Source organism: Cryptomeria japonica, chromosome 5 (assembly GCF_030272615.1).
Source record: "Cryptomeria japonica chromosome 5, Sugi_1.0, whole genome shotgun sequence".
NCBI classification, from domain to species: Eukaryota; Viridiplantae; Streptophyta; class Pinopsida; order Cupressales; family Cupressaceae; genus Cryptomeria; species Cryptomeria japonica.
Window position 1 is genome coordinate 643,238,500 of NC_081409.1, and position 11,317 is coordinate 643,249,816.

The 11,317-nt window shown below is 35.6% G+C and overlaps 1 protein-coding gene across 3 annotated transcripts; it reads left to right on the forward strand.

The window, feature by feature from the left end:
- Positions 1-8,276: 8,276 nt before the first annotated feature.
- LOC131049785 (cell number regulator 10) lies at positions 8,277-10,093 on the forward strand. Of its 3 annotated transcripts, none has more exons than XM_059220237.1 (3): positions 8,277-8,511; positions 8,794-8,838; positions 8,983-10,093. In XM_059220237.1, exon 3 carries the CDS (start codon positions 9,042-9,044, stop codon positions 9,750-9,752), a length of 711 nt encoding a protein of 236 aa, XP_059076220.1. In that variant the 5' UTR covers positions 8,277-8,511; positions 8,794-8,838; positions 8,983-9,041; the 3' UTR covers positions 9,753-10,093. The 3 variants fall into 3 exon arrangements, with proteins under 3 accessions (XP_059076220.1, XP_059076219.1, XP_057839842.2); XM_059220236.1 differs by having other exon boundaries at positions 8,962-10,092; XM_057983859.2 differs by having other exon boundaries at positions 8,278-8,511; positions 9,023-9,950.
- Positions 10,094-11,317: the final 1,224 nt, after the last annotated feature.

Sequence of the window (11,317 nt, forward strand, 5' to 3'; positions counted from 1 at the left end):
TTGTTGGAGACTACTGCTCCAATCCAACCTTACAATTAAACTCTAATTACAATGTTTAGGGCACCAACCCAAGGAGTACCAACAACTGATTTAGGGCACCAACCCAAGGAGCTATAACCCTTGCACCAAGCTACAACTCAGTGAATACAAAACATAATCATTTACAAATTAATAATCTTGTTACAAATGGATTTTGTAACACTTCTACAAATCTCTCTGTTGGATCTTCTATCCAGTTCACTGTCGGTTCTCTACTAACCCTCACACTTTTGCAACCTTACTCTCTACTGCACTCTACACTAGATCAACCTTTTCTTCTTCTCTGTCAGATCTATTTTCTACCAATTCTCTTTTCTCTCTGCTACACTTCTACTCTCCACCACCGGTCTTGACCATTAGATTCATGTCGGTCCTCAACTTGCCTTCTCTGCAACCCTTGTCTATCGGTTGCCTCACTATTGTCGGTTGAACTCTTCAACCCGTTTCTCACTCACACACGCAATCTCTTTTTTGATTCTCATTGAGTACTTAACTTATTTGTTCTCTCATGCAACAACAACACACTTTCATTCAGCAGCCCAACAATGTCTTTGGCTCGCATACTTATATCCAGATTTTCCTGCCAAGTCGTGAGTTTGAACATTGGCACGGTTAGGGTTTCTACCATGCACTGAATCTACATCCGATTTGATCTCTGATCATCGTGACATATCCAATCCAATCTGTTATCATGCCCTTGATCGATGTTCAACACTCAATCAATGAGCATCGCCCATCTGTTTACCCTGTGCAACATGTCTTCTCTCTTTAGCCGTCTATATCATGTTTTTTGGCCTTTTGTCAGACCAATCACGTGAGTGATGCATTTTCCTTCATCCTCTCTAATCTGCAAGATCAGTCCTTTCTGGATCTTTGTTGTTTCCTTCATCTCGAGCTGCAATCCTCTGTATTTCTTCCTCAAGCCTCACAGTCAACATTTAATGTCGACAAACCACTAGCTACCTCCCTGACACGGCACTTCACCAACCTCTGCGAGCTTGCCACTTCAACTCCACATGGCATCCTTGTCAATATCCATCTCAACAAAGATCTTTGTGTCGGCTAGACTCAGTCACCGACAATCAACACACAACCGACCCTTCTTTTCTGCCGGTATCTCACACTTTACCAGTTAACCATCATATCTACGCTTTGCTACTCTGTCAGTGGAACACCTTAACCAATCACCAAGCATATCAATCCATCACCTGCTCATATTCATCAGATGGGAGCCTACCACATCTGCACCTTGTCAACCTTACCGATGGATACACTAACTGGTAACCACCTTGATGACACCATGTCATCAACCTTTAGCAAACTCCATCTTTAATCCAACAACATCCTCTGTCTACACTCTCTATCTGCAACTACTCCACTTTGCCTTCTTCATCATCAGACCAAACATCATCTCAGTCAGTTTGTCAAGGTGACAAACCCATCACTTCTTTACTCTTTCTTTTTTGTCTTGGTGGCACAATATGCCAACCCTTTCTGATCTGGTGCACATCTCTGATTACATGCGCCCGAGGCATCCTTTTGTTTCACCTGCGAGCCTTCAATCACCTGTCTTCTACTTTTGTCTTATCTCACATAACTAAGATGCATACTTTGCATAATAGGAGATAAGCTCCACTTACTAGTGGGAGTGGATCCTTGTCATCTGCATCTTGCAATACACTCATGTGGCTTCCTTGTTTGTGCAACATATCTTCAAATAGGCACATGTGATCCGATTGGGTACACTCATTGTCAGTCATATGTTCACATGGAGACTGCATCTCTATCCGGTGGGAGTCTTGTAGTTTTGCATCCACAGAGCATACCGGTGACCTATACATCCTTCTCCTTATGTGTTGATGTGATTTAGATAATATTTCGCCTCTTCATCACAAATAATAGTTCAAGCACCTCACTCATCATGCTTGTACATTGGTCATAAGCTTGTCGATTGACAACCTCTCACTTGGTTGATTTGTCTTCTCCATGTCAACACATCACTTACTAGATGACATAATTTCCTTACCGATGACAGACTATACCAGTAACCTGCCCATCTCTTCCACTCAAGTCAAACAATGACTTATATACTGGTGACTCCAAAGGTCATTCTACTAAATGACATTGTCTCCCTTACTTTACCAATGCACTGCAACATAAGGTGATATCAAAGATATCTCATTCTATATGCATTCATGATAGTGTTTCACATTCATCTCTTATACTGGTAGTCATTCTATACCGGTTGACATCAATGACAACACAATGCCAACAATTTTGTCTTGTGGTGGTATCTTTTGATTTTTGGGCAATGACTTCGTGTGATTGTGTTTGTGAGAAGCCGGGAAGTGAAGTTTTATTGGTTTTTGTGAGGACTTGTTGCTTTAATTATGTCTTGTTTTATCTCAATTTTGGCTTTATTCCCCTTCTGAGAGTGTTATGTATCTCCTTTGTGAGCCTATATGCAATTCTAGGTGGATTCGTAATTTATTTCCGTCTATTTTTGTCATTTTTGGTCTCTGGCACTGTGCACTGCAAAATTAGTTGTATGCACTAAAAGTCGAGTCCTATGCACTATTCTGGACCCCTTGTGTGCCTTTGTATGCGTTACATGTGCCATTTTCTCTATCTTCTAATTTTTAGACTCTGACATGGATGCACTAAAAGAAGTTCTCTATGCACTAAAAGAAGTTCTTTATGCACTACTCTTTCCCATGGATGCGCTAAATGGCCTTGTTTTGGTATTTTGGTAATTTTTGCCAGTCTGTGATGTATTTTTGGATTCGGATTTTGTTCTAGAGGCATTTGATTATTTCCTTGTGATTCTGAGAGTGGATTGCACTTTAGTTCTGGCTATTTTATGTTGTTTTAGGTCCTACATGAGGAATTTATACCTTGTTGTTGAGGTTTATGTCATATTTGCTCCAGCAAGATGAATGTTCCTTGTTGTGGAGGATATATGTGTTGCTCCAGGGAGAGGACCAGTGCCTCGCTATAGAGGTGATCTACAATTTGGCTATGCAAGAGGATTTATACCTTGCCTTTCTTATATGTGTATTTAGTTTCACGAGGCTCTTGATTTAAATGTTGGCTTTATGGCTCTTGTCATGTTTCAGATTCGTATATGTACAAGATTGATGTTGTTGATATTCTTGTAATGGAGACCTTGGTTAATTGGGTTATGTTGTATTGAGAGCCTGCCTAGGAGCATGATTAGGGAGAGTGGGCTTCCATGAGTCTATTGAGGTCATGAGGAATGGACTGCTAGGATTCCTTGAGATATGGAGTCAGGGTCTAGACCATTGGGATAGCTCATTGGAGGTTTATTGTAATAATCAAGTGATAACATAATTAATTAATCGTAGGTGGGATGGGTAGTATTAACTCATCTTAATAAGATAATAAATAGATTGATGATGCCCCATCCCATGGCCCGGAGTAGACTGGAGTGAGGTATGGAAAGATCTGGTAATCGAAAAAACCAAAATCCCTTGATTTCTTCAAAGGTTGAGATGGTTCCACATGTGTATCACGAATGTCGGAACTAAATTCTAGGATATCCTTTATTGTTGGTGATAGCATGTGATGACGCTCTTCCCTACATGTGGATCCTAGTTCCTTAAGCTTTTTTGTCGTGGTGCCTCTGGAGGTCTTATATTTTGTTGAGCTTGAATTAAGTTGCGTGATGCGTGGACTGTTATCCTTTGGTTGTTAGGTTTCATCTAGATCTAGAGTGTGTGTGGGATCTTGTGTCATCTCCTAGCATTGCGGGTGGTTCCTTAGGGTTCCACATGGTCTGGTGGTTTGGTTCCTTCTTCTATTGGGATGTTCTTCATTGGATGCTCTTGTGCATAATGTGGACTCTTCTCTCTTTAGCTATGGATGGATACTTGTAGCAGGTTGGTGTATATGATTCATATGGTATATGTATGTGTAGAATTCATGTTGTAAATATATTCATAGTCAAGAGCTATGCTCCTTGATGTAAATGATTGATGTGTATGTAATGGTAGATGATGCATTAGGCTACACTCATAATACTTGTAAGAGAATGTAATGTTGTATCTTGTTGTATCTTGGATAATGCTCATTAATTGAATTGGTTAATGGATATGTATTTAGTGTTATGTGAATGACTATGATTATTAAGGAAATGGAATAGTAATGTGGTAATTAGAATTGAAAATAGAATAATGAAGCTAGGTTGTTGTATAGTGATTGGGATTAGGAATATTTGGTTTGGTGCTCTTAAAATGAATCTTAAGGGGTCTAATGGGATTTGCATTATTAATGGTTGTAATCATTATAGTTAGAATAATGAAGGATTTGTATGTATGCATGAAAAGAGATAGTGATAGTTGAATTAGTATGCATGGGTTAATGGTAGTAATCATGATGTAATGCTTATATGGATATGATCTTGATGAGATTGTAAGTAATAACGTTGAGGTACCCTAGGGAAAGATTAAATGTAGAAATGTGTTTATTTCTGCTTGTGTATAGTGCTTTTATGTTTATGTTCATGATAGATATGTGTATATCATGTAAATGAATGTTAAATGCATATGAGTAGTTAGTTGAATATGTTTCATTAAGTGATATCTCTATTTGCATATTAGATGGCTAGTTTCTCTAGGGTATTTTGGCAGGCATTACACTAACACCTAGGAGGGAAAGGGTGAGATAAAATATCATATAAAAGTAGGTTAAGATATAGATCCATGGAAACCTTACATTTTCTACTATAGAAAGCGTATATTTTTTTTTGCACCTATTATAAGTGATGTAATATAATGGCATATGGGATCAAAATATGAAAGTTAGTATGAACGAAGAGGTGGTGGATATGGATAGTAAGATACATGTTGAGGTGAGTTAGAGAAAGGGAAATAGGTAAAGGAAGAGTTAGGTGTCCTAGTATTCCTAGGTTACGTAGGTGGAGTAATCACAGTAAATTTAGGAGAGGCTAAAATAGATGATGAGTAGTATAAGAAGTAGGTAGGACAAAGGAATAATTATATGCAACAATATTGAGATGAGTAGAAGAGATAATCACAAATATTTCAGTATAGGAATGCATGTGATCTAAGGCTATAAAGTGTTATATACAACCCAATTAAAGATGTTCAATTAGGTTACAAGTGTAGGCAATAAATATATGGTAGATAAGTACTATTAAAAGTGTGAAAATTAACATGTGACATGATTTCTATGAGTCATTTTTATTAAGAGGTAAATTGACTTGGTTTGATGACCTAGAAGAGAGGGATCCCTTGTTTCCTTACCCATTTCACTTAGTGTCAATGGCCATCCAATCTTGCTAAAATAATTGTATTCTAGATTAATTTTTATCTACCAAAGTGTCTAAGTGGTAACATCTAAATAATCTAACAATGGAGGAAAATATAGACACAAGAGTTTTGCTTTGAAGAATGGATCTAACCCAAGGTAAGCAAGTAGATTGATATTAAATGTGTTGCCTCTAAATTGTTTGGTAATTATATAGATCTAGTACTAAAGTGGATGAATTTTGTATTAAGGTCCTATGAATCTCTCATCTTATAGATGTAACTAAATTTGATCACCAATTTGAAAGTGTGCAATATCTTAAATGCTTTTCATGGTGTTGATTATACTTTGCATTAACTTACTACAAAATGGCTTACACTTGTTTCTAATCCACTCAATAATTTAAATAGCTTTTTTAGGTTCATTTTGAGTTAAAGGAGTTGTTATTATTGATTGAAGAATAATATAAGCTACATTAATGAGTATGATTGGAAACCCAAGAAAATTATTTTTAAATAGTGATGTGTTATACAGTTGTGCAAAGCTTTGTTGTAGCTATGCAAAATGAAAGGAAGAATTTTATCCCAAGTGTGATGTTTTTCAAATTGTACATCCTAATAAAATGCACTATGATTCTTTTGACTTCTATTTGTCCATTAATTTGTGGGGTGGAATGCAATGGATTTACTCAATGTTGTGTCTAACATAGACAAAAGTGATTTCTAAAACTACTCAAGAACCTAATATCACTATATGAAATGATTGATTATGAGATTCCAAAGTGGACCCAAACATTCTAAAAATACAAGTGAGCTATTTCTAGAGTTGTTTTGGTTTTCTTGAAAATATATCAACCACTACAAAAGCATAATCATTACAGTGTTTAGTTAGAGGGTAGCTTAAGAGGAAGTGCATGGAAACAAATTCTCATGTTCTCTTTAGAATTAGCAAAAGTGTGTAAATACCCTTATTTTTGTTGACCAACTTGGCAATTGCACATGCGATACATGACAATGTATTTGTTGACATCTGACTTGAGGGGTGGCCAGAAGAAGGCCTTATACAACACCATAAGGATATTTCCCATTCCAAAATGTCCTACAAATTCTCTAAAATGATCCTGATAAGTAGGAGATATTTTCTATAGCAAATCAAATTGTGATATTGCTATCAAGATTCAACTATGTAGTTTTCGAGTCAAACTCATTGACCCATGATTCGTGAGTAGTGGTTCGCAAGAACCCATCTCTCATGAGAATGAATGGAACACTTAGCACCCATTGCATCTAGGTGTTGCTCACAGAGGTGAAGCATTGGGACTTCCTGGGAGTTCACCCATCCCAATTTTACTCCAACTCAAATGCGCTTAACCATGGAGTTTCCTCCAAGATTAAGCCCACTTGGCTTGCAACCCCATTTGCAAAACCTTCAACAAGTGTTGTGCCTTATGAACCATTCATTATAGAGACCCTTAAGCTCATCAATCATGGGTCAATGAGTTTGACTCAAAAACTACATAGTCGAATCCTGATAGCAATATCATAATTTGACTTGGTGTGGAAAATATCTCCTACTTATCAATTGATGAGCTTAAGGGGATCTATAATGAATGGTTCATAAGGCACAACACTTGTTGAGGGTTTTGCAAATGGGGTTGCAAGTCAAGTGGGCTTAACCTTGGAGGAAAGTCCATGGTTAAGCACGCTTGATTTGGAGTAGTACTAGGATGGGTGACCTCCCAGGAAGTCCCAATGCTTCACCTCTATGAGCATCACCTAGATGCAATGAGTGCTAAGTGTTCCATTCATTCTCATGAGAGATGGGTTCTTGTGAACCACTACTCATGAATCATGGGTCAATGAGTTTGACTCAAAAACTACACAATTGAATCCTGATAGCAATATCATAAAATGATCATCTTAAATTAATTTATGTCTTTCTACATCATGTAAAATGCATCAGTGACCAAAGTGGTAGAGTAGTTTGTCCTACAAGTATAAAGAAAACAATATGTGATGGATATTTTTAAAATTTCTTGTTAGAAGGATACAATTTTTCCTTCCTACAACTTTCTCATCCCAATGATGGATCATGGAGTGTGATCCAAAATGTTGATGCAATCAAAATCATACACATTGGAATCCAAAAACAAAGCAATAAGGATACAATTCTACCAACATACCAACTTCATACACAAGCATCCAAAATTGAAAGAAAAACTTGAATCAGATTCTAAAAGAATTACGATGTTATTGAAAAGATGTATGCCTTCAAAAATTTATAAATTAATCTCATGTAATTAATATATATTATGTCACTATTGAATATCTTTAAAAATCCTCAATTTTAATAAATTAAAAAACTTTTAAAACTATTTTTTATACAATTTTAAAAAATTCCTTAAATTATTATACATATAGAAATTTTTAAAAACTAACAAAATATTTATAATTATATTAACTAAACAACTACATAAAATAACTCTTATAAAAACAAATGCTTGACTAAGGATGGGTCTGACTCAATTAACGAAAGCTTCCAATAATATAGGCACGACATCGTGAGGTCTAATCTACCTTTAACCGAAGATAGGAAAGCGTGTTGTGTCACACACTACAGTTTATATGAGAGATGTAAACTTTTTATATATATATATATATATTCGCTATCGTGGAATCTGGAGGTGTCCTTGCCGAAGCAAGACTAATCCCCCAGTGTGTACGACCCACTCACAAGGTAGCAACACACACAGAGTTAACACAGCCGGGGACTCGAACTCAGGACTAGGGCCGAAGCCCTCAAAGTAAACTTTAACTAAATGAGTCATCTTTATTATAATATTTTATATTGTATTATTCAACCCCTACCTATGTAATTTATTATTTTATATTTAGCGTAATTTGCGTATGATTTTGAGCCTGGTCAAATTTAGCCGCGCAATGGTCCATTTTACCGTTAGACAGGGCGATGCCCAATCCATATTACACAAGGTCTGAACTGCAATCAGAATCATCAGTTTCGAGGTTACCTTGGAAAAGAATCCAAAGTTGCCATTAAAATATCCATGCAACCCTAATGCTTGTATACCTACTTCACGGCTATCTGACAGAACAGCAGGGGAGCTGAGCCTTTGATGTATATCAGAGTGAGTAGAAGCAAGTTATTGATCATGCACTTGCTAATGTAAGTATCATAGACTCCAAATCAAGTTGCAGACTGTTATTTTAATTGAAAGCAGTTTTGTGGGTGTCATGTAGATTCATACTTCTGTCAATGCAAATAGGTCATAGTTGAATGAAATAAATCTTGGATCCTGATTCATTGCAGTATATTTAAAGAGGTCATAGCTGACTGAAATAAATCTTGGATCCTGATACGTTGCAGTATATTTAAAGAGGAAATAGTTGAATGAAAATAGATCTTGGATCCTGATTCATTGCAATATATTTACATGCTCTGTGACAGGATCCCAGGCTAGACCATCTGCAATCTGAAAGTAGAAAACCATAGGTAAGCATAGAACAGGCAATGGTGAAAGATTTCCAGTTAGGTGTTTTTCTTAAATATATATATTACTGATATCAAGTTTTCACAATTTATTGTTTCTTGTTTTTGAATTCGATTGTGCTGAAGAAAAATTCATCAACGTTTCAGATCACACTCTGTCATATATCACTAGTGTAATTTGAACCAGGTTGCTTGTGGACTCAAGAATGTGGGTGGTGAAGAAAGCCAAGAAATGGTCAAAAAAGAGGGGAAGAAAGGGGAAAACCAGAGATGGGGGTGGAACTACTCCTGCTTGTGGCCACTGCCAGCATTGTCAGAACAATACCTGTTCAAACCTAAACCCATTTCCTGCAATACCTTTCCAAGGCATCTCAAACATCCAACCCAGTGCTCCTCCTTTACCCCAAGACCTAGAAAGTGAGCCTGGTGAAATCAGCCAGAATTCTATAGCTTATGGACTGAGCAATTCTTACCAACAGTACATGGATCCAGTTCCTGCGCCTGGAGTGCCCATTTGGATAGATATGCAGCAAGGCTGGAGCACAGGGCTGTCTCACTGTGAAGAGGATGTACCCACCTGCTTGTTTGGATTCTTCTGCCCTTGTATTCTATTTGGGAAATTAGCAGAGGAAATGGATAATGGGCAAACTTCAGGCATCACAGCTTCCATTGTGTGGTACATTTTACAACAGATTGCTTGTTTGGGATGCATTTATTCATCTGGGTTTAGAACAAAACTGAGGGACAGATATAATCTCTCAGAGAAGCCTGTCCCAGATTGGCTAGTGCATTGTTTTTGTTGGTCCTGTGCATTTTGTCAGGAGTACAGAGAATTGAATACGAGGAAGATGAGGGAAGAGGCTTTGGTTGGCAGGCCCATTCTTATCCCTCCACACCACCAGTCTATGACTTACTAACATCAATTTTAGTTTTTGCATGCTAGAGTTAAGTTTTCATCTGTATACAGTAGCTTCATCTACTGTAATCTGATCACCAAGAAATTGTGGAGATGTTTTTTGGGATAACCCTGTATAAGTAGTAATTACTGAAGGGATAATGATAAATTTTTTTAGTCATAAATTGCAATTGGAAATAAACTCTACTTATTTTTTAAAGACATTGTCTTTATTATTGTATTGTAGATAAAGATAATCTTTTAAGTCATAAAAGAATTTGTTTTCTTGAAAGAGAGGTCACAAGTTTAAATCTGTCATAGTAAGATAAGTAGGTCTCATTTCTAGTACAGTAAGGTGCATCCTCAAGAAATAGGGGTAGTTTCATATGACTAAGTTTTCTGTAGACCTGCCTCCTACAAGGAGTAGGGGTGGTTCCATATTTACTTACTATAAACCATCTTATGGTAGACTATAAAAAGATCCCTTTCCATTTTCATTTGCATGATCTATAATTGAAAGTGTCCTTTTTTTTAAAGATATTGCGTTTACTATTATTATATTCTAAAGCTCCACTAAAATTTAAATATGGGTTATTCGTGTGTCTAACTACATGAGTTCTCCCTTAACTTTGTTTGAAATTAGAGAAAAGTATTGTGGGATTTGTAAGTTTAAAGGCTTTTTAATCTTATGTTGACTTTAAAATTGAAGTATAAAATAATTTTAAAAAGAAAAGTATATCTAGTGGTGTATATGTTTTTAAGGTTTTTTTATTGGAATTGAAGTAGAATATTTTTTATATAAAATCATGATATTTCTATTTTTTTTTAAATCTATTGAATTTGAAGTAAAACTATCATACTATATAATTTCTAGATTATTAAATTTCTTTCATGATTTAAAGGATTCTTTTGTTTAAGGGCATGTCTTTATAAAGTTTTAATTTTTTAATAAGAAGTTTATAAAACATTTCTTAAATTTTTCATGTATTTAAAGTTTAGTGTAGTGGCTATTGGAAAGCAATTGAAATAGTAATTAAATAACCATATTCCTTTCATGATTTAAAGAATGTTTTTGTTTAAGGGCATGTCTTTGATAAAATTGTAATCTTTTAATACAAAGTTTATTTAACTTTTTAAAAAAATTTCATGACATTCAAAGTTTAGTGTAGTGCTTAATAGAAAGCAATTGAAAATGTATATAAATAATATTATTGTTTGTATAATTTTTATTTTCTTAATTTAAGTGTAATTTAGATTAATTGTATATATATATATATATATATAGTCATGCCTTATAATTTATGTAAGGTGTAGTCTCAAACAACATATTAAAAAAGAAAACATAACAAGTTGTTAAGCAACAATTGCTATGTGATCAATAGTAAGGGATGGGTCATGGTCATTTAGTTTCCACGTCAAGATTATCCTACCTATATGTTGGTTAACAGATTTGTCCTTGACAATAAGAAATATTTTGTAACTTTATGACCCTTTTTTAAAGATCAAATCTATAACCAACAGTTGGGTAAACTTTAAACAATTTCCCTCTGAATTTAAAGGTACAACTCCCTTTATGATTTTCAAGGA